Raw genomic sequence first — 24,549 nt, 5'->3', positions numbered from 1 at the left:
TGCCCCCGCTACCCATTTCTTCCTTATGATCATCTTTTTTTTTTTTTCCTTTCCCCACCTCCTCCCCTGTTGTCTACCATGTGCATCCCTGCATTTGATCTGGTCCCTGCCATACTACCATGTCCTCACCCCAGGAATGTTTGTATATAGTATCTTTTTCCCTATGGCCCTTTTCCTTTTTTTTAAAAGCTTACCTCAGTGGACTCATGTTGTGGGTGTACTAATTTCAAGACCTTTGATTTGAGTATATACTATATATACTTGTGTATAAGTCAAGTTTTCCAGCACATTCCTTATGCCGTTTTTGTGGTAAAATTAGGTGCCTTGATATTCGGGTTGGTTTATATTCAAGTATATACAGTAAGTTGTTCTCAGGTGGGTTCTACAGCAGTCTACTTAATACTCCCAAATATAATTATTGAAATGCCATCACATGACAATTTTGATATACTAAAGATGTTTTTAAAATGAAAGAAAAATATATACTTCTTTTAGTTTGCATTTTAAAATAGCTTTATTGGCATATAATGAAATGATATTCACACATCATGAAATGTATTAGTTCAATTATATTAAGTAAGAAGAGTTGTACAATCATCCCCACAATAAATTTCAGAACATCTTCTTATGCTTATTGTTGTTAGCTCCCCGGTTTCCCCCAACATCCCCTGCCATTTCTGTAGGTCATTATTAATCCATTAATGTCTATGCAGATTCACTTATCCTGAATTGCATAGATAGAAAAACATACCAAAAAATCCTCTAACAATGACAAAATTAAACAAAAGAAGAAACCTCAGTCAAAAGAAAGGAGAAAACGTTAAAACCTGAAACAACTTTAAAATGGGTCAAAAGGGAGACCAAATGGTGTGTTGCATTTTAACCTAACTGCATCCTCCAGTATCCACTTTACAGTGCTCTCTATCTGATAGCAAGTCTATTCACATCCCTGGACTGTGATTAGAAGGGATTCATTGGAGGCCCACTCCATGTGGGTACCCTGAAAATGCATTTGGGACTTTCATTGTCATCCTTAGACTTCTGCATGCCAGGTTTTCAGAATTAAAGCTCTGACACTGTTCCCTTCTTTGGATTTGGATTTTATTGTTTACAATCGTTGGATCACACATGGTCTTGTGCTTCTTCTCTGGGAACTCAGTTTACATCAACCTCACTTAGTTGGCTGGCATTTAATACCCAGGATGCTATTGTTTCTGATAATAATTTGCATTTTAATTGCGAGCTAGATTCTTTAATTTATGTAGACCATTTCTAGTTCTTTCGGATTTATCTGTTGTCGGTGCTTCTTACCTGTTTTTGAGGCATTTATTTTCTATTATTGGTAATATTTTTAACCAAATGTTGGCCTGCTATGTATATGAAGAGTATACTGTCCATTGGCCTTTTTTGTTGGTTTGTTTTAATATAGCATGTTTCGACTGAGATATGAAAGTTTAATACAATATATTACCTTTTTCCTACAAATCTCACTTTTTTCCATCGGGCTTTGTGACTTGTTTATTAGATATTGTGAAACATTCTTCTCAGGAATTTGATTTATAATTAAGGTAACCAGGAAGGTATAAAATGCTAGATGAAGATATGACCTAATTTCCCAAGTATTTAAAAAATGCTGTACGAATTATATATTAAATTATTTTTTCCTTTTCTCGTGTATAGTTTTTAAATATGCATGTTGTCTTTTAATGAATTAAAATGATTTACAAACGATTCACAATAGATTATAGTAGAATGTTTTCTTTTTCTGTGTTGTCATTTATTTGCATTTAATTATTTGTTAATTTCTATGTTGTTGTTTTTTTTCTTAAAGGTTGCTTTTAAGGGTGATCCAGAAGCAGCCCTCATTCAATATCTCACCAATGAGGAGGCCAGGAAAGCTATTTCTAGCACAGAAGCAGTTCTGAATAACCGATTCATCCGAGTTTTATGGCATAGAGAGAACAACGAGCAGCCAGCGCTGCAGTCCTCAACACAGCTGCTCCTCCAACAGCAGCAGACACTGAGTCATCTCTCACAGCAGCACCATCACCTGCCGCAGCACCTTCATCAACAGCAAGTGTTGGTGGCCCAGTCTCCTCCTTCAACAGTGCATGGAGGCATACAGAAGGTAAGCTACGTGTTCACGGGGAATTAAAGGCCATTCAGCCTCACCCTCTAGATCAGATTAGCAAACATTTGAGACGGAAGAGCCAGTTCTGTCCCTCACGACAATTTAAAAATTGTTCGAGAACCATAAATATATTTTTAAAACAACTGAAAGCACTGTTATCTGAATAATATCATTTTAAAATTTTATAAATGAAACTACAAGTTTTATTTTCATTTTAAATTTTACTTTAGAGCTGCAAATGCAACAAAAGAGGCACATATAGCTCAATAGCCACAGTCTGGTCTGCCAACCCCTGCTCTAGATCATTTCTCAACTGAAGCTCCTTAAGTTTTCCTACATCAGGCTACTCCATAGTTCTGTCTGCAGGTCAGCATTTGATCCCCTGGGAACGTAATAGAAATGTAGATCTTTCCTTTTCCTCTCAGTCTACTGAATTAGATACATTGGGGTGGGGCCCAGTAATCTGTTTTGACACGCACTGTTATACATTAAACTCACTTTTGGGGGGTCTAGATTCCTGGGCCTCCCTTTCTTAAAACTAAAGAATAGATCTTTATTTATAGGACTCTTAATATATACATATTCAATAAATCTGACTGATTCTTACACTGAAGGTTGGTAACTGTTTATCACTAAACGACTACAAATCTTCAGACTTCTTCCTGATTTTGTCCCATGATGTCTGTTCTTTAAGTCACCCATTCTGCTCTTTCTCATTTGGAAAAATTTTATACATTTTAAAATTGGAATAGAAAACTTAACACAAATTGAAACTTTTGTCTGTTAATATTCATTCTCTCCCTCGTATGTAAAATAATGCCTGGCACATATTGCTCAAAACATACATAAATGAATAAATGAGTGCAGGAAAGAACAAACTCACCATTTCCTCGGATATTTGATGATAAAATTTTCACCTAATAGGTGTTCTTTTGTTTGAGAGCAGTTGTGGCTCAATGATAGAATTTCTATCATCTTTTGTGCAGGGCACCCAGCTTCAGTTTCTGGCCAGTGCACTTCCAGCTCAGCTACCATGTGTTTGCCAATCTATGCTTGCCTGTTTTTGAAATGCTGAACTAATTTCAGCAGAGCCCTCACACTAAGACAAGGAAGAAAGGTGTTACAGGTTGTGTTAGTCTGGGTAGACTAGAGAAACAAATCCAGGGAGACATTCATATGTGTATAAGAAAGAGCTTTATTGAGAAAACATCCCAGTCCAGTTCAGATCAAATCCCTAAGTCCGATAATAGCCCATACCAATCTATAAGTCCTCTTCAGACTCATGAGACACGTGCAGTGACACCGAATGCAGGAAGATCACAGACCAATGGGTAGAAGGTCTTGTGGATTCAGTGGCGTGGATTCAGTGGCGTTGTAAGCATCTCAGCGCTGCCAGGGGTCTCCACGTGGCTCCTCCGGCTCCAGAGCTCTAGCGTAGCTCCATGTGTCTTGTCAACGGAAATGTCTCTAGGGAATGAGTGTGTGTCCAAATGAGGTCATCAAGGTGCCACCTGCTTGAAAGGCTAAAACTCTACCCCTTCACTCTTAATGCTCTCAAATTGACAACAGATTATTTAACTACCACACAGATCACTTTTTAAAAAATCAATCCATGAAAACTGTATGGATCATAGAGGTCTTGTGTGTGATTTGCAACAACTTGGCGATCAATTTGACAGCAGCTAATTAGTTTTTTTTGTTTAGAATGAACATATTCAGACTTTTTTTAAAGGAATTTCTTACAGTATATAGTTCTGGTTTCATTTATCATCTTACTCATTTTTGTCTAAACCTGAATCCATTATATCTCACTTCATGTTAGAGCCCACAAACTCCTTATATGTTGGCTGAGAAGTAAAGGAAAGAGTGACACTATCACTTCTGTGATCCATTATGCTATGCTTTGTTAATCGAAATGGAATCATTTTGGGTGGCTTTGTCACACTGCTATTCATATTAAGCTGTTAAAACCCTCAAGTATTTTTGAACAATACTAATTGAAGGCAATATTTTGAAAATCATTAGGAATTTTGTCTATATGAGTATGTGCTTATATATATAAGCATGTATATTTTTTGCTGTGATACTCAGGCATTTAAGAAATATAGATAATAACATCTGTATACTTACTACTCTTAAAATATTAAACTTTACAGAAGGCCTCTCCTCCCCTTTCCATTTTTGTTACGTTTTTAAGCATGTTTTTGGTGAAACGGCACATAATAAAATTGATCTTTATTATTTTAGTTTTTTGCTATGGTAAAAATATATATAGCAAAACATTGCTATTTCAATATTTTTTGCATATACAGTTACATTCATTGTATTCAACTATTGTTGGTTTGGGGTTTTTCCATCACCTGTTAACTTAATCATCTAGAGCCAACAATGAACTTTAGATTCTACCTTTTTTTAAAAATTGTAGTATTTCGGATAAGTAGGATTATACAATATTTGTCCGTGTGTTACTGACATTTTACTCAGCATAATGTTTTCAAGGTTCATCTATGTCCTAGCATTTGCCAGGACTCTGTTTCTTCTATGGCTGAGTAATATTCCGTTGTATGTATATGCTACTTGTTGTTAATCCATTCATCTGTTTATTGCATTTAGCTTGTCTCCACCTTTTGACTCTTATGGATAATGCTGCAGTGAACATTGATATATTAAGTATCTGTTTCTTGCTTTCAGTTCTTCTAGGTCAATATTTAGGAGCGGAGTTGCTGGATAATATAGTAGCCCTGCTTGTAGCTTTTTGAGAAACATTCACACTGTTTTGCATAGTAGTGACACTTGCTGTATGTTTTTGGTTACAGTGGATGAGTGTTTCGAATATTCAGCTTCTGGGTTTTTGGGTTTTTTTTATATCAGTGCCAACCTAGTGTTATTACATTTGTAGTTTTGATTCACATTTTCTTAATTAATGTAAATTTCCTTAATTTACATTTCTTTTATCTTTCATATGCTTGTTGACCATGTAGTGTATTTCTTTTATAAAAATAGTTTTGTTGGCAAATACTTAACATATTATACAATTTAATTGTTCATTTATATTAAGGAGATTTGTGCAGTCATCACCACAATCAACTTCAGTACATTTTCTTATAGTACTCATATGTACTATGCCCCTCATCCTATCCTGCCATGCCCCTAGGCAATTATCAATCCAGTTACTATTTCTGTCCGTCTACCTATCCTGGATTTCATACACAGAAAATCTTACAAAACAAAAACAGGAAGCAAACAAACAATAAAAAAACCATCAACAATGACTAGACAAAACAGAAAAACCTCAGTCAAAAAGAAAGCAGAAAATAATAAAAAATAAAACAACTTTAAAATGGCTCAAAAGGGAGATTTAAGAGGAGTCCATGTAGAAAAAGAGTGTTTGGAAACTGATTGTGGTAGCAGTTGTACAATTCTGCTCAACATGATTGAACTATGGAATGATATATATTAATATAAAAGAAAGGGAAATCAAACAATAAGATTAATTTTAAACTTAACAGCTTACCTTTACCTGTCATTATTGACTTTACAATGCTATCTGTTAGCAAGGCTATTCATATCATTGCACTACAGTCAGAGGGAATTCCATGTGTGTATTTCTTGTTTGGTAACATGTATTCAAGCCCTTTGAAGCCACCCACCCTCCTTTAAAAAAAAAAGATCTGGTTGCTCTTTGATTTTGAGATATGAGTTATTCGTATATTTTAGACATTAAGCTCTTAATCTTATAGGTGGTTTCCCAAAACTTTCCCTTAAGTGATAGGTTGTCTTTTCATCTTGCTTATCAAAAGATTTTGATTGTTGATACAATATATGTTTCATCCATATTGTGTTTTTTTGATGTCATATGTAAGAATCCAGTTTCAAAACCTATATCTCAAAACATTATTCTTATGTTTTATTGAAAAAATTTGTAGTTTCTTGCATTTAGATTTTTAAAATTAATTTTTATTTAATTTTCATAAATAGATGAAGTATAGCTCCAGCTTCATTCTTCTGCCTGTGAAAACCTAGTTGTGCCAGCACCACTTGCTAAACAGTCTATGTTTTCCATTGAATGAATTTAGCATTTGTGATGAAATTTAAATGATCATAGAGATATTCATTTATTTAAAGGCTTTGTTCCATTCCATTGGTCTGTGTCTCATTAATATTCATTCGTAGTTGTGCTTTTTAAAGTGTGCTACATAAGTACTTTTGTATGCACAGATGGTGAACAAGCCACAGACATCCGGTGCTTATGTCCTTAATAAAGTTCCTGTTAAACATCGTCTTGGGCATGCAAGTGGGAACCAGAGTGAGGCGGCTCACTTGTTGAATCAGTCTGGTGGTGCTGGAGAGGATTGCCAGGTATGCACTTCTGTGAACACTCCATATATTTTGAGTTGCTAATGGCAACAGGTTTAGTTTTGGTAATGAAACAAGGAAATAGGAAAGTTAGTGACAATCTAGACTTGGTAATGTCTTGCTTCCTCAGTCAAAACAAATGTGATAGCTGGCCTACATAAGACTAGTAGAAACTCCCTGATTTCTTTTTCTCTGCTAGGAGTTTTCTAGTTAAATTTGTTTTTTCTATTAGGTATATGCTAATAAGTAGATAGATACCTTTATGAGTCTTTATTTTCTCTATCTGTGTAGGAAAATTATAGCTCTAAATTGAAACATAAATAAGTAGTGATTCTGTCATATTCAAATGTCTAAATTTGGAATATGTTTGAAATATTTTCTGTTGCCTTCAGAACTGTGATTCTTAACAGGTTCATTATTTCAAAGAGAGAAGGGAAACCATGAAAAAAAGAATAATGAAGATGAAGAGGGTTAGCTTTAACAGACATTTAAAAATACTGTAAGGTCTTTATAATTAAAATTTTATTTTGGTACTTGAATAGAAAGATCAATGGAACAGAATTTTAAAAATTCAACAATCAGTTGCAAATGGGAATTTATTTTAGGCTAACCCAATAATCATAACAGTGTGGAAAACATGGACTTTCTGATAAATGGAATTAGGGTAACTAGATAACCATATGAAAAACATAAAATTAAAACTTTATTACATCATACATAAGGATAAATATCGAATGGATTGGAGCTTTAGATGCTGCTGCTGATGTTGTTAGGTGCAGTTGAGTAGGTTCTGACCCTAGGTACAAAACACTGCCCAGTCCTACACCACTCTCAGAATTGCTATATTGGAGCCCATTGTTTTAGCCACTGTCAGGCCATCTCATTAAAGGTCTTCCTCTTTTTGATGACCTGCTTTACTGAGTTTGTTGTCCTTTACTAGTGACTTGTCTTTTGTAGTAACACCTCAGAAAAAGTTGCACTATCCTTGCTTCTAAGGGGGGTTCTGGTTATGTTTTGTCCAGGCAGATTTGTGGTTAGAAAGTTCTGACTGAGGTTGGCTGCCTCGTGTTAGCTGAGGTTGAGCTAATGTATAACACATAGAAATATATTTATGTGTTAAATATACTTATGTGTGTTTACTAATACTTCCTACAAAGGAAACAGCTCAGAAATATGTAGGTCAGAGAGTTAATAATAGAGATTAAAGATTTTTAATGCTTATATAATCAGGCAGTACTTAGCACATAAGATGTGCTCAATAAATTGTATCTTGTCATTTTTTTACACTTTAAAAATACAATGGTAATATTAACATGACAATAAACCAACTCTGGAGCCTTTTCACAACATTAGGGGCATTTTTCTCTGTAATTAAGGTTGCTTAATTTTGAGGACAAATAATGGAAATTGAAAGAAATGTTTGCATTTGGAAATATAAATTCCATAATTAATTTTTTTGTAACTTTCTTTAGCATTATTTCCTGCATATATTTAAGGTCAGTGGAGGGGAGTGGGGGTTGGGGTGCGGGGTAGAAACAAAAGAAGCAAAGGAGCAGACTGCATTAGAGATGATTTGAACTAGATGGATTATGGAGTCTACCATACTGCTCTACTGTGTGTTAAAGAAGAGATTAACTGGCATGTCACCTGATCAATTCATATTCCTGAAGAGGAATCTAAGTGCTGAAATAGCACAATGAGGATGGCCACCAGTCAGTTGCTTGCAAAGTCAGATCTGCCTGCCATTTGTTTTTGTTTCATTGTACACTCATATGACACAAATTTTGATCATAATTCCCAAGTGTTGTAATTCTCTGAAGAGTTTCCAGTTACTGGAAATAAGGATTCTTATTTGGTACTTCATTTATGCAAAGTTAATTTATGACTACCCTCTAGCCAAGACCACAAGGAGCATAGCTGAACTAAACATGTTGAGTGGACTATTTAGTAAAGAAGAATGCACACAGTGAAAATCAAGGGGCACTCCTGAGGGTGCTTTAAGATGACTGGTTTTAGTATTTGGCCTTGTGTTTGATTTTCCAGATTTAGAAATTTGAGGTTTTTAATAACTATAAAAGAAATTCAGTTACATCAATTAACAGTTACATCAATTAATGATCAATTAACAGAATGTAACGGCATATTATCTAAACAGAACTTGTGCTTTTGTGCCATAATAAATTGTCTATTAGTAAAAAAAATACATTTTAGGACACAGCATTATATCACAAATTACGATAGGGATACTTTGCAAGTATTTAACCAAACTAGAGAATACTGAGTAGCTGATTCTTTTAAAATGCAGCACTTAAAAATTTAACAACTCTGTGCATTTTTTCTTTAAAAAAAAAAAAAAAGGCCTGTGTTGCATAGAAATGCTGCTTTATTGCTGCAGAGGTCAAAGTTCAAGGCTCAAGAGGTACAGGAGAGAATACAAAGGTAACTTTAAGGAACCTGTTTATAAAAAAGGCAAAGTTGATAAAAGTTAATTTGCAAACCAAGAACAAGTGGTATGCATGCATTATATATACAAGCATCTTTAAAACATTCACATTTTCACATGTATAGCCAAAAAGAACTGAAAACCACCACTAACTCTTTTTTAAGGAAGAATCGTGATTTTTAAGGAAAATGTAAGTTAAGAGGAATGCTTCTGTGATTTGTGTCTTAATAAATCTTAACATGGAAAGAAGGAAGACCTATAGAGAGTCTAAAGCTGTCATTAGTACAGAAATTAGTTACCTAATAATTACTTAGGAGTTTGTCTGGTTTGAATATTTGTGTTTTCTCCGTATTCAGTCATTGTTACGCAGCCGTCTCCCTGTCAGGGGCACAGGGTGGCCGTATCTGATGTTGATGTTCTGTAAAACTGGCAGCTTTAAGGCTTTAAGCTCTTATTGACAGGCTAGCTCCTGGGTGTCAGAGGCAGTTGATAATTCTCTGTGTGTTTCTCACAGTTAAAAATACATATAAATATGCAGTTGCATTCAGAAATAAAATATTGCTGAAAATAATGGACAAATCTTTGTTAGTGGTTTTGAGTGATAATACAATTGAATTTATGTGAGCTAGTCTTTTTATAAATGAGGTTCATAATGTAAAAAGAAAATTTACTTCTAAAGTAGAAATATGTGCAGTGTTTCTAAAGTAATATTTCAAAGCATTTCTGAGATTTAATTTAATCATACTTATGTGTTTCAGATATTTCCCACACCAAGTCATCCAAAAATGATTTACAGTTCCTCAAACTTAAAAACACCTTCTAAACTTTGTACAAGCTCTAAATCACATGATGTTCAAGAAGTACTTAAAAAGAAACAGGTAACAGCTTTGTGTTCAGATTGAAAAAATATGGAATGATGATGGTGATTTTTTGTTTTTTTTCCCCCTTCCAGAAGAGACATCAATTTCTACTTTTACTTGAGTAAAATTTCTTTTCCCTCTAATTCCTTTTTAAGTTAGATAATGTCTCACAAAGTAAATTATTCACGCAGTTATGATTCAGATGTGTTTCATTATCATTTTAGATTTAAACTTACAAAGCTTCTATTTTTCAAATAAAATATTCATATAATTTCCAAATAAAAATTTAATTACTGTATGTGGTAGTTACCCAATCTGGTGTCAATTTAAGGATTAAGAGTGTAGGGGTGGAGTGTAGGCTGTCAATCTGGAGATATTTAATGAGACTTCTGTGTGGACATGCCCTTCTGAGAATTCTGGGAAATCTGGTACTTCCTCCTTGGAGGCAGAAGACACCTCTGTCTTTGCTACTCCTTTGACACGTTGCAGAAGACAAGCCACATGGACACAACCAGACCTCAGAAGCCAGAGAAGCCACAGAGAGACCCCTGCCACCACTGAGATGCCACTGGACACTCATTACAATGCCAGGGGACCCAAAGACTTTCTACCCACTGGCTTGTGGTCGTCTTGCATTTGGCTTCATTGCATGTGTTTCATGAGTCTGAAGAGGACTTTATAGATTGGTATCTGATGTGTGGGCTAATATCAGACTTAGGGCCTTGGACTGGACTGGACTGGGTTGGGATGTTTTTTCAGTATTCAATTCCTCTTGTATATAAACCCTCTCCCTTATATACGTAGGAATTTGTTTCTCTGGTCTACCCAGACTAACACACTGTATGTACTCGAGTATAAGATGACCTGAATATCAGCCAAAGCACCTAGTTTTAACACAAAAACTGCATTAAAATGTGCTGAAAAACTCGGCTTATAAGCGAGTATATACGGTAATTGAGGATTAAGGAGGCAGATTTTTTGGGGGGCCAAAAAACCAGATTTCTTACAGAGCTACATCTTAAAATTTTAAACTTCAAACTTCAGAAATAAAATTTAATTTAATACATTCTTAAGTGTATTCACAAAGACATTTACTCATTGCTGTCGAATCAATATTGACTCATAGTGAACCTACAGGACAGGGTAGAAACTGCCCCTGCGAGTTTTCCTGGACAATTGTAACTTTATGGGAGTAGAAAGGCCCGTATTTTTCCTGAATAATGGCTGGTGGTTTTCGAACTGCCAACCTTGAAGATAGCAGCGCTACTCAAAACCACTAAGCTGCTAGAGCTCCACAAAGGTATTTAGGTTATTTAAATAAATATGAGGGTGTTACAAAGTATTGTTACTATGGTTCCAGTTCACATATACATGAATCATTCTAAGCAAAACAGGTGTAAACATATCTCTGATCTGTAGATGGCTATAGATAAGTTCTCTCCATAATACTACTTGTCTTAGCCTCATTAGGGTGCCTTTAAAACAACAACAACAACATTTTATGCTGGGGAAAAATTAATTTGAGGTCAAAGCTAATATCAAATTTTTAACAAAATTCAAATGAACATCATCTTAACTCAATGAAGCATTGCAACAAGTTTACAGGAATGAAGAATGAAGAAACTGGCTGCAGAAACAGGTGGAGTCATAGATCATTGATGCAATGGCTAGTAAAGTTGGGATCGCATATTTTTTCAATCTTAAGCTAACGTCTTAAAACATTTATGCATTATCAAACTTTTGGCTCGATGGATGCCAAACCATTGCATAAATGTCAGCTAGCTCCAAGAGCTAATCTTTTCACCAGTCTTTTAAAGCAAGATCAAAGCTAATAAGGATGATTTTTATAGGACAAATCATAACCGGACCCAAGTCTTGGATTTACATGTATGATCCAGAGAGCAATATCCAATCAAAACCATTGGCTGATGCGATCTGGGGTAGTGTGTAATATCAGGGATAATGAAATCCAAGACAGAGGGTCAACTCAGAAGGCTGTATGACTCTTTAGGCACTCCAAAGGGAGAATCTTGGTAGGAGTTTTCAAAGGACATAGGACAACCATGGGAACTTTTTATGAAGGTGTTTTAAGAAAAGTGAAAATACCACTGGTGAGAAAAAGGCCAGGAAAGTTCTTCAAAGGATTTTCCCCCAATCACGACAATGCACATGATAATTCTTTGGGGGTCGCAAGGGCTGTACGATGGGAATTGCATTGGGAATCCAGACTCATCTACTCTACAGCCCTATTTTGCCCTCTTCATACCTCTTTTTGTTCCTGAAACTCAACATTGAAAAAGAACATCATTTGAATCTCTTTAAGAGTACAGAATGTTTCAGAGAGAGGGGTAAAGAGATGAAAACACTGCCTTCAGAAATGTATAGGCCTAGATAAAAAATATCAAGAATCAGTCACTTCACATTTCGATGTTTTTGTAATAGTAAAAATTTCTATGATCTTATAGCAATACTTTTTACATATCCTCAGAAATCCTACAGATAAGGCTAATTGCTGCTTAATACTTTAAGTACCTAAAAAATAACTCTGTTATAAATAAATGTACACTATTATCCTGGAAGCATTGGTTAAAATATGGTAACAATTTTCAATATCTGATTTCAGAAAGAAATTAGGTATGCTTACATAGCATTTCCCCAGAAGAAATGAATTGAGATTATAGTAGTTTCATGTTATTACTCTTCTTTACTTATTCTTATAGGAAGCAATGAAGCTTCAACAAGATATGAGGAAAAAGAGGCAAGAAATGTTAGAAAAACAAATAGAATGCCAAAAGGTAAGTCATGATCTCATTGTTGAGTTTCTTGGTTTGATACGTAAACATTGTATAAAGATAGAAATACATATAAAATCATTGCATAATAAAATTATATGTAATATAAATGTAAATAAATAACTTCAATAGTAATGTTTTAACCCTCATTTTTATTAAAGTATACTAAGCATAATTTTACTTTTCACTGTAAATTTTATAGGTGTTAATATCTAAACTAGAAAAAAACAAAAACATGAAACCAGAAGAAAGAGCAAATATAATGAAGACTTTGAAGGAACTCGCAGAAAAGATCTCACAATTGAAAGATGAATTAAAAACATCTACAATCTCCGCACCATCTAAAGTCAAGACAAAGACAGAGGTATCCATTTGCATTTTTCATTCAGCATCAGAGTTACTTACTGAACACCTGTTATGTGCTTGACACTGTGAAAGTGTAGTGAAACCCTAGCGTCCAGATAGTCTAATTGGAAGAAGAGTAATGATTACGGCTATAATGTCTCCTGCTCTAGGGTTGGATTTTACGTTAGTTTCCAGGTTTTTAAGATCTGGGATAAATTTGCCAGATACATAGAATATAAATTACATAATGTATGATAAGGTGTTTATTACATTTGAAATTATGGTTTGATCAGCATAAGAATGTAAAGTGTTTCAAGAATGCTTCTTTAGAATATCGTAAACGTGTTATTTTATTCAAAAATGTTCCCAAATGTAGAACAACTGTACATTTAAGCATTAAAGAGTACAAACGAAAAACTCAATTATGCTTGTCAGAAAACTACTGACTGACTAAATATTTGCGACCAGACGGAAGAATGACAGCATTTACAAGGTTTAAATTAGAAAGTAACTGTTAACCTTTAACTATTAATGAATTTTTTCTTTGTAATTTATCTTCATTATTCTATATTTATGATGCATTATCATGTGAAATTATTCTCAGCTTGCCTTAATTGATTTTCAGACTGTCTTAGTGTTTGGTAATGCTTCTTATTTTCCTCTGATTTAACTATATTCTCTACATGATTGCAAAATACTTCCCTATAGCACGCATTTCTTCTGTCTCGTATTTTTCTAAAAGGTGATATATGTCATTCCGTAAATATACTGTTTTGAGTAAAATCTTAGAAGTTCTCTACAGTACAGATTTTTACTGTTCATCTTTCTGAAGGCCCAGAAAGAGTTATTAGATACTGAACTGGACCTCCACAAGAGGCTATCTTCTGGAGAAGACACAACAGAGCTACGGAAAAAACTCAGTCAGTTACAAGTGGAGGTGAGACATAAGAGGAGTTAACTGAAATACCACATTTAAACTGAACCACTACTTTATTTTCCTCTATTTTCCACTGGTTAGTCTAGTAATGTGTATTACATTCTATTGCTTTTTGCTCTTCAGGCTGCACGATTAGGTATCTTACCTGTGGGGCGAGGGAAGACCATGTCCTCTCAAGGTCGAGGAAGAGGCCGAGGCCGTGGGGGAAGAGGAAGAGCCTCATTAAATCACATGGTCGTGGACCACCGCCCCAAAACACTAGCAGTTGGGGCATTCAGTGAGGAGGAGAAAGACGAATTACTTCAGCATTTCTCAGTAAGTTTTTTAAAGTAACAAATGCTGACTCTAAAAACTCTGTATTCAGCATAATTCTTAGCTGCAGTTTGTATAAATGTCAAATGTTTTATAGATTAGAAAATGTAGTAGTAAAAACATGGGTATTAGCAAGTGCTTATTAATTTATTTAAAGGTCAGGAAGCAGCTCTTGTCTAGTGATTCCATAATACTCCACATAAAATGCATTTGTAACGACAAGTTGCTCCAGAGCGACATTTGATTTTTGTTCCTAGGAGTATTGCATGGCTTATTCCAAAGTGTTATTTGTAGTGCAATAAGTGAAAATAATCTAGAATGGAGGCAAAGAAGGAATTTTGTCGGATAACAGAATATGTTTAGTTATATCCTGTATACAGTGGTGATCCCTTTCTTTTAGACAAACATGCAAACAGAGTGCTGCTGCAGGTAACTGTGTATTATTTTATGCATATATAGACTTTAGCTACCATAACTGCTCTCTACCATTTCTGCACCTCCTTGTAAAAACCATCAACAGCTTGGAGGGTACCTGAATTTGGCACATGGATTGTAGTTTCCTGGTCCCTGTATATGTTAAAGGAGCTCTCACAGTGAGTTAAGCACTGGCCTGCTGAACAAAAGGCCAGGAGGTAATACCCACCAGCCATTCCGTGGGAGAAAGATGAGGCAGTCTGCTTCTGTAAAGATTTTCGTTCTCCGAAATCCTTTGGAGAAATTCTACTTTCTCCTCTAGAGGTGCTATGAGTTGAAATTTATTTCATAGCAATGGGTTTGGATGGTTCGGTATATGTTATTTTTCATATTATTTTACGTAGTAAATATTTAAATTAAATTTAACATCTATCGAAGATGATTATATAATGCATGAATCATAAATAGAATTTTATGTATTTTGAGAGGTGAGAGTTCTACCATTGAACCATCAATGCAGAATTTTATATATTTTGAAGGAAAAAAATCTTTTATTTATATCAGAGACCTTAGGGAAAAATTTCCTTTAAGTCTTAACAGTGTCTACAGAGTATAAGCTGAAATGTTAAGTAATGCGTGTAGAGCCTTGCTTAAGGGGGCAGAAGTACAAGGGCTAAGGGTAAAATCCTTTATCCATGGTTAAAGTGAGATGTGGCTAAATTTCCATGGAAAAAATTATCTTAGATGTTTGAATTACTGGGACTATATTTTGAGGTTGTTTTTTTAATTAACCAAGATTTTTGCCTGTGGCTGTTTGTTTTAGGTTTTGTAATCAGTGATTTAGGGTAGGATTTGGATTTTATTTTTCTTTTCTGATTATGAAGATACTTCTTAAGATATATTTGACTATAAGCAATAGATGAAGAATTTGAAAAATATGGGCATGAAAAAGCCTTATTAACTAGAGAAGTTTTATACTCCAGTAACTCCGTCACTCTGGAGGTGCTGTCAGGCCATTGTTGGACTACAGACTGTAAGGTCAGCAGGTCAGACCCACCAGCTACACTTGAGGAGAAAGATGGGACTCTGCGCCCCTCAAGATTTAATAAAACCTCAGAAACTTTACATAGGGTGGCTATGAGTCAATTTTTTATGGTAGTGGATTTAGTTGATTTTATAATTTAGTAACTCTTAGTAACAGCCACACAGGCGTTTTCTATGTTTTACTTCTGGTATTCTAACATAGAAAGTAGCCCTGGTGGAACAGGTCGCAATGATCGACATATAACACCCACCTTGTTCGAGGAGGACGAACAACAGAAACACAGGTGAAGGGAGACAGCAGATGGTGTGAGATATGAAAATAATAATAATTTATCAAGGATCATGAGAGTGGGAGGGTGAGGGAAGGACAAAAGAGGAGCTGATATCAAGGGCTCAAGTAGAAATAAAATGTACAAATGTGCTTGATACAGTTGATGTATGGATTGTTATAAGAGCGGTAAGAGCCTCCAATAAAATTATATTTAAAAAAAAAAAAGATAAAGGGGTACTCAATGACAAGGATCTACATATAACCTCCTCCCTGGGAATCCACCGGAGAAAGAAGGTGCTTTCTACTTTCTACTCTAGTAAAGGGTTATAGTCTCAGAAACTCACAGTGGCAGTCTACTCTGTCCTGTAAGGTTGACATGAGTTGGCGTCAAATCAATGGTGGTGGTTTGGGTTTTTGTTTTCTCTATTCTAGCATAAAGGTGTATGTTTTCAGGCTTTTTTTCCTCATGGCATCAGGATGACTGCAGCAACAACAATCAAAATTTCTAACAAATGTCCAAAGGAAGAAAAGAAAGATATTAAGCCACTTTTTAAAAACAGTGAAGGTACCCTTTCTAGAGAGCAGTTACTCTTCCCATGTGCACACATCATCCCTTCAGCACATGTGCTTTCTTACGTCTTCGTGGAGCTTGTTTCTTAGTTATTTCTCAACCAGTTTCCTGGTAAAGGAAGTGAGTTACCATGATTAATTGATAATCCTGAAGGACTCCCTGGAGCCGAGTCTCACATACCGTAATTGACCAATGATCAAAGTTAGGGTCTAGTAGAAAGAGAATGGTCGTCATTAAGCTACTGGTGTCTTCTGTGAAGTTCACCAAGCCCGGCACACGAAGTTAAACAGCTGCTCCCTCTTAAGTCCCTGACTCTTTTGTTCAGACATTTTCAGCTTTTTAATTTTTATAAAGTTGTACATGCACATCCTTTGAAGAGTCAGGCCAATTTAACCAGCCGAGTCAGTCTCCTGCTCATGCTCCTCACTTTCCCTTCCTTAAATGTGTCCACTTGTAACTCATTTAACGTTTTTCTGGTATTGTCTCCGTTCTAAATAATACATTTTTGTTACTTGATTTAAAAGTTAATAACATTATCTATATTGATTTTCATTTAGCCCTGTTCTCTAGCTCCTAATTTTTTAAAAGAATATTTTGTGTTCTTTCATATCCCGGACCTTGTAGATTATTCCTTAGAAAATTACTGTTCTTTTAAGTGAGGTATGGGGGAGGTTTGTATTTACATATGGTGGATATACATCCATATTTAGCCATTTGATTCTTTAAAAAATAAGAGCTTTAGAAGTCTTCGGTATCTGTATGCCACCTTCCCCCAATTTTGTACATTCAGTTGTAATACTTACTGTCAGGAACTGCCAATTTCCCCAACCCTTTGTCATATCTAGAATTTTATATAAGACAACAGGGTGCTTCTGTTGTAGCTACTAAAGACTTAAGTTTATACAATTAACCTTTTTTCTATAGCCTCTCTACCAAAACTCCACTATTCGAGTCTGTTCCAATTCAGAGTGGCCCTATAAGAAGAATACAAGTGGGTTTCTGAGGCTTTAAATCTTTATAGAAGCAGACAGCCTCCTCTTTCTCCTTCAGAGTGACTGGTGGGCTTGAACCTCCAACCCCATGGTAGCAGCTCTGCTAGGTTGCTACAAGTCAGAATCAACTTGACAGTAGTTTTTGTTTTGCACCCCCCTCCTTCAGTGTATAGTGTTGTTAGGAGTTGGAGTTGACTCGATGGCAGTGTGGTGTAGTTAGTTATAGATAGTATTTTTATATTCATGAATATGGCTATACTTCTTATTAAAAGACATTCTATTGACAAATTGTGCCATAATTTCTGTGTCCAATCTCTACTGATAGCTAGTTTAGGGTGCTCCATATTTATATACATCTTACTGGGTTTGGCTTTTTTTTGAGTGGGATAATTCATAATGTGGATCGGTTCTTCACATTGCAAGATCTTTAGCACCCTTGGCCCTCACTAAGTTACTAGTGAGTGCTCTAAAGTCAGTGTGACAGTCAAAATAACCTCTGGACTAATGCTTTTGTCTCTGCGAACCGCTTCTTACATACGTTCCTAGGGATGAGATGACCAGAACAAACGTGACTTTAAAATGATCGTCCTGTAATGTTGGACCAATTCATACTTCTGGTGACATTGGATGAGCATATTTATTTGCCCATATCCTCAGTAGCACTTGAGTTTTGATTTTCATCTTTGACAGTCAACAGATAGTTCGTGAGCAATGATTATAGCAAAGATTTGGCAGTAGCTTCTGATATGGAAAAAAGGCTAGATTAAATTTTTCTGTGAGTAACTGTTCTAAGGATTCAGGGTTATACTATTGGTATGTAATTGATTTGCTTATATATAAAAATTTTGTGTCCTTGGCCAATATACATACATAGAAATTCTCCCTCGGACAGTTTACTATTACGAGTTTTCCTTGTGTCCTCTTGAAGGATGTTCTGTACCTACTGTGGTCTCTTTTACACAGTATGAGCACGTTACAGTATACTTTTTGCATAGTCCCCGTTTCACTTACTGTGTGAGATTGAGCTATACTAGTGCGTATGGTGTTGCTGTATTCTCTTAAAGGAGCCCTGGTGGTGTAGTTGTTTTGTGTTGGTCTGCGATCCACAAGATCAGCATTTTGAAACCACCAGCTGCTCCAAGGAAACAAGACAGGCATTCTACTCCTGTAAACAGTTAGCGTCTCTGAAACTCGGGGCCAGTTCTACCCTGCCTTCTGGGGTCACTGTGAGTTGGTATTGACTTCATAGCAGTGAGTTTTGTTTTATTCTCTTTAATGACTTCCTGGCATTTCAGTACACAGCTGTATCATTTGATTTAAATAGTACCGTGTTAATGGACATTTAGTTTGTTTTCCATAATACTGACGAGGTAAAGACCCCATGGCAATCACCATGCAGGATCACAAAGGGCATTATTTGTCCACGGATAAAGCTTGGGAGATAGGAAAAGAAGGACAAAAGGTATCAGTAAACGCAGGGAAGATGTGGGAAGAGTAATGTATAATTGTGAGGGTTACAATCAATGACATGTGAAACAATGTGTGTGAATTACTGAGTGGAAAACCAATTTTTGCTCTGTAAACTTTGCCCAAATCACAGTAAAAAGTTAAAAATTTACCAGCATGAGATAATATAAAATATAAGGCTGCAGTCCAAACCTTAACTTCTTTAACATAAATATCTCAGTCATTTACTATTTCTTATTCAGACAATAATATAAAGTAGGATTGATTATTAAATATAAGTATAAATTATGTATTCTTTTAAAATATATTTTAGGCTACAAACCAAGGGTCAAAATTCAAAGACCGCCGGCTACAAATATCATGGCACAAGCCCAAGGTACCCTCTATATCCAATGAGACTGAGGAAGAGGAAGTCAAAGAGGAGGTAAATTTAAAAATTGAAAATGAATTGAATTAGATCATTTTCCAATTATATATTTTTCTTGGCATTAAAACAGTACAAATTAAAAACATTAAGTAGGCAGGTTTTCCTTCATGTATGCCTAGAAGTTAAGCATTATCAAAGAATTAGAATAAATGCTGGGGGTGGGGGGACCCTCTTGGATTATTTTCTCTTGATATTGATGAGACTTTTTTTTGTTACATGAGGGAAGAAAAGTATTTTATGAACAAATTAAATTTTAGTTTAGCACTATAAGTGTTAGATTTGAGTTTTTTCTCTGTACAGTTTGTTTAAATGAGAATGTACAGAAGTTGGAGATGTGAAAGTGAGTACATGGAAACCAAGAACATAAATAATACAAATACAAAATAATCTGTCTCCTTCAATATATGAAAACTACTTTTACTTTCAACTCTCTTGTATTGTCTAATTCATGGGCTCCCCAACTTATTTGGCCTACCATAGGCCCCTTTTCATTAAAAAAAATTTTCCTCAGTGCTCCTCACAACCCCCACTCTCCCCAACCCCGGTAATGAAAAGCTTTCTTATTATAGCCTATTATTCAGGTTAAAGTGTAGGTATGTGCCTTTGCAGTAGCACCCAGTGGATGGCATCGCCAACTTTGGGAAACATAGGTCTAAGTAATTCATAAAAGTAGGTACTTAACCTGCACTTCAAGTTATTCCTTATTGATCACAATGTTGCTTTTAAAAGACGTGTTACATTTATGATTGAGGACTTCCTTTGTGAATCCAGCCTGGGCTTTGTGTATGAGACTATTTGTCCGTTGGCCTAAAAAGTATTTTATTCAATGATCTTACACCAATGAAACTTAAACTCTTTTTTCAGGAAACCGAAACCTCAGATTTGTTTTTGCATGATGATGATGACGAAGATGAAGAGGAATATGAGTCTCGTTCATGGCGAAGATGAAATCTGACTCAAGCTGTATACTTTTTAGGAGTATTGTTTAGAAGAACAACTTTTTAAAATTATTTAAAGAAGTCAATGAGCCAAAAATTTTTTTTAATTTTCTTTTCAACACAGTAGTTAAGGACAGCAAGTTTGCTATTTAAATACATCTCATAACTGTATATGATATTAAAGCACCAAAGGCCTAGTGACTTTTACACAGTTGTGAAGATCCACAGGAAAGACATGCATAATCTCTAGAGCCTTATTTCCACACCACTTGTTTTTGTTGCTGTTGGTGTTGGATTATGATGTAAATGACAGGGTGTTCAGAAATTTTATTTTGGGTTATAATCTGCTTATAAAATTTCATTAAATGTCAAATTCGCCTGAATCTCGTAACTTTCAACTATTATGGATGTGTCGTCAGACAATAATAGATATTATTATTTTTAATTAAAATTCCCTTTTGCTTTCAAGAGTTATTTTTTGGGGGAAAAGTAAAGTTTATTTATTTTTTTTTTAACTGTGGAGCCCAATTTGTATTCGGTCTAAATATTTTTCAGCTTTTGTATGTGCAGCAGGACTATTTCATTGTAAATCACAATGCTCTCCCTATGTTCTCCAATGCCTTAAGGCAAAGATAGCTAGCTCCATGGCGTTTCCTTTCTCTCATCATAGTAGCCCTCCCGGACTGCTCCTGCTACGGAATCATTAGCTTGCTTTGATGCCTAGTGAGCATTGATTCAGGTCCTTCACCTTCCCTCACCCCCCAGCCTTATTTAAGCATTCTCAAATGTGTCCCTTTCTTGCTCCCTTTTTCTCCTACCTCTCCTATTAATAGATTTACTTAGCCAATATTGAGATAAATGACTCTTTTGGGTCAACAAACGTCAATCCCAATAAAGTTTTAAAACAGAACCTTGATAAGTAAGTACTGTTTTGAGAATAATGGAAGGATTTGGGTTAGGGTGGTGGTAATGGTGAGGGTCTGTCACCAGCCCTACACCCCCCACCAATAACTTCAGTTTAGTTATAGTTACACACAATGGTGAGAAAGCATATGAAATTCTTCCCCTCATTGAAGCCGTGATGGTAAGGTGGCTGGGAGTGGGGTGTGGGTGGGATAGGGGGATAGATAATGCTAGAAATAAATGGAAGTCATAACTTGACTTTGATCAGACCATATATTTTCATAATTTTGTAGTTTGTTGATATCCATAAGCGTATACACCCTTCAGTAGACAATTCCCTTCACTGTGTGCATTTTTACTGTACACTGTATAGAGTAGACTGTTAAGTAAAATAATTTGTAAATTTATGTCCTTGTGTTCTGAATGTTAGATGGAAAAGCAGAGGAGCAACACTACACTGTACTGCCCCCTGGGGAAATAAAATGATTCATGTACATAGGATGTCACCTTTTCAAGGATATGCACATGTGTGTTTTTATATAAGCGTGGTGTGAAAAATTTGAAACATCCTGCTGACTTCCAAAATGTTCTTGGTGATCACCATATCAAGGGTTTTGTTTCTTGAGGTAGAGACTGTTTCTTAACATAGAACCTATTCACTAAGAAACTTAAAACCATCAGGACCCTAAATTCACTTAGCAACAAGAAGTTAAATCCCACATTCTGGTCATCTTTTCTCTTTTATGTGTTTTTCTGGAGTGATATATCAAACCAGGATCATTTTTAAGTTCATATCATTTTTCCATCAGAATTATGGAGACTTCTCGTTCTAGGGTATTTCTGCTAACACTGCAGCTCATATAAGCTGAGAAAGAAGGAAAGTATTGGAATGGGGTACCTAGAATAAGCAGTCCTGCTCCTTCCACCTCCATCATCTCTAATGAAATTTTCCTGAGTTCTGTGGCTCAGTCAGTATATATTTTGAAAGAGTCATTGTAGTGAATATTTTGAGTCCTGACAGTTTAAACATAATAGAGGGAACAAAGGATTTATATATTTTTTGTACAAAGTTTTTTCTTAAGCTGTATAATTTTGTAAATAATTTGTTTGGGGCTTTTTTGTTTTGGTTTGATTCAGTTTTTTGTTTTTTGTTTTTGTGTACTAAAACTACCAGCGTATAGATTTCAATAAGAATTGTTGTATTTTTGTATTTGGAAACTGAAAATTACAGTAAATTAATGGAACTGTAAGAAAATTTTCAGTAGACTGACAGTTCATCAGAATGAGATTCCTTTTCATATGATTTTTTTTTTAACCTCAAAATTGACATACTCTCAGTACCAAGAGAGTTGAGGATTTTGGGGGGGGTTGTTATTTGATGGGCAGGAGGGGGTCAAGAATAAGAGAAGGATGTTAAAATGAAGAACAGACTTTTTCCCCCCAGTAAGATTTGAAGTTCTTTGTATTAAACTTTGTTTTCAATATACCTTAACTGGGGATGGAAGAATTATTTGCCCTTTCTAAGATTTAAAAAACATGTTTGACTCAAAAATGAATTTAAGATATCAATTACTTGAAAATTAAAGAGAGATTAGCATTTTTTTTTTAATGTTTTCCCTCTCTGGGATTTTTAATCAGTACCATCAAATTTCCAAGTGTTAGAGTTTGTCCTAAACAAAAAACTACCAAAACTTTATTTTTGAACATCTTTATTTATGAAAAACATCATAAAATATTTAAAGTATATTCTGCTCTTCTTATGTGTGACATCTTTTAAGGAACTGATTTACAATAACAAAATACCACCAGTCCCCATTGTTAAACCTGGTTTATAAGTGGATTAAAAGTTAACTAGCAAAATGCAGATTTTCCCTCACGTCCCTCATGTTTGAACATTGGGAAAACATTGTTACCAGCTAAGACGACAGCTTGGAAAACATGGTCCTGTTACGCTGAAAAGGTCCATGGTGATAGATCATTATTTCAAAATGAAGGAAAAAAAATCATGTGAAAAGGAATAGTGGTTCCTCTTGATGTATAGAATGCCTGTATTATAGTTTTTACAAAATTGTGAACTTGTGTAATAGTATAATAGAAGATATTGTTGAATTTCTAACTGTTTATACATTTAAATTCATATATGTAATGTTTGTTTTATCAATTACAATCTGAATTTCTAAGAAGCATGTTGACTTTTGCAATAAAGATGCAATATGGAATGGTTCACAATTGGAAAAAAGAAAAGAAAAAAGATAAAAGTATTACGAATTTAAAATAATTTGGAAAATTTATGAACCATTCCAGAAATTATAACAATCACTAAAAAAGCTGTAATTCTGGCTTGTTCATGAAAGAAAGAAAATGTGTGAGTGTATGCTTGCTTCTTGAGAGTGAATAGTGGCCCTGGATGTGTGTCTTTTGTTGGGTCCGTGTACACGAGGGAATGTCACTCAGTTGAATTTGGGTTCTGAAGCCGCTGGCTATTAAAGGTAACTCCCTTGAAACTGAAGGAAAAAGGGATTAAAGTGTTACTTGTAAGTAACCCTTGGTAGCCACATACTTTACTCTTGGATGGGACTTGTTATTCCAAATATAAAACACAAGTTTATCGAAGCAATTCTTTGAATGTTACCTAGAGGATATTCATTATGTTTGCCAACAATCGGAAAGAATTTCCCCCTAGCAGAATAGGGAGAAGGGAAAGAACACTGAAGAGATAGGAATATTAATAGGGAATAACAGAAATGAGTGATCTTGGAGTCTCATTTTTAAAAAATTGTTGTTTTTTTTTGTAACATTCCCCTTAAATGATCATGCCATTGTTCAAGAAGAACCATTTTTCAAATCCCACCTTATATAGAGAAATACTTTCACTCTTTTCAAGTATGTTTCATTTGCATTTTATGAATTAGAAGCAAATAGACTGTGTTACTTTTTGTTTTGAATAGATGTTAACATACATTAAGCAGTTCTGGGACTTGGGGGTGAGGAGGCATAATTTATGAGCATTTAAGAGCATAAAATGTTTTTACTATATTTTTAAATTGAAATTAAAAAGTGTTGCCTTTTTACATGATTTTATGAATTTCATTGTAGTTTATGCTGAAGTCAAGGGTAAATTTAGAATCATGAGTGCAAGCATTGTCTAGTTTGGATCTAATTATAATAAACACCAGATACACAAGCATGTATGATTGTGTGGGAAAGAGGGTTGCTTTTAACCCAGCGGGCCAGCGTCTTGGAGGACAGAGCTGAACTGAACTCTGCTGAGGTTGCATTACTTCCGGTCTCCCAGGTGTACTTGAGCGGCCAACAAACGCTAAGGAAAAGAAAATTTTATATACAG

The 24,549-nt window shown here is 35.1% G+C and overlaps 1 protein-coding gene across 1 annotated transcript in view; it reads left to right on the top strand.

Moving 5' to 3' along the window:
- The window catches only part of RBM27 (RNA binding motif protein 27), a 100,351-nt gene extending 76,077 nt beyond the window's left edge, over positions 1–24,274 (top strand). Inside the window, exons 13-21 of the mRNA XM_045284723.1 lie at positions 1,832–2,128; positions 6,350–6,490; positions 9,689–9,808; positions 12,511–12,585; positions 12,785–12,946; positions 13,760–13,864; positions 13,988–14,179; positions 19,249–19,359; positions 20,227–24,274. Of these exons, the coding sequence (XP_045140658.1) occupies positions 1,832–2,128; positions 6,350–6,490; positions 9,689–9,808; positions 12,511–12,585; positions 12,785–12,946; positions 13,760–13,864; positions 13,988–14,179; positions 19,249–19,359; positions 20,227–20,310 (1,287 nt within the window). The 3' untranslated portion in view covers positions 20,311–24,274. The remainder of the gene's footprint in view (positions 1–1,831; positions 2,129–6,349; positions 6,491–9,688; positions 9,809–12,510; positions 12,586–12,784; positions 12,947–13,759; positions 13,865–13,987; positions 14,180–19,248; positions 19,360–20,226) is intronic.
- Positions 24,275–24,549: the final 275 nt, after the last annotated feature.

Source organism: Echinops telfairi, unplaced genomic scaffold (genome assembly GCF_000313985.2).
Source record: "Echinops telfairi isolate 266 unplaced genomic scaffold, ASM31398v2 ScPeMD7_7469;HRSCAF=8507_0, whole genome shotgun sequence".
Taxonomy (NCBI): Eukaryota; Metazoa; Chordata; class Mammalia; order Afrosoricida; family Tenrecidae; genus Echinops; species Echinops telfairi.
The sequence above is the reverse complement of the archived record's forward strand: the minus strand, read 5'-3'. Positions and strand labels throughout refer to the sequence as shown.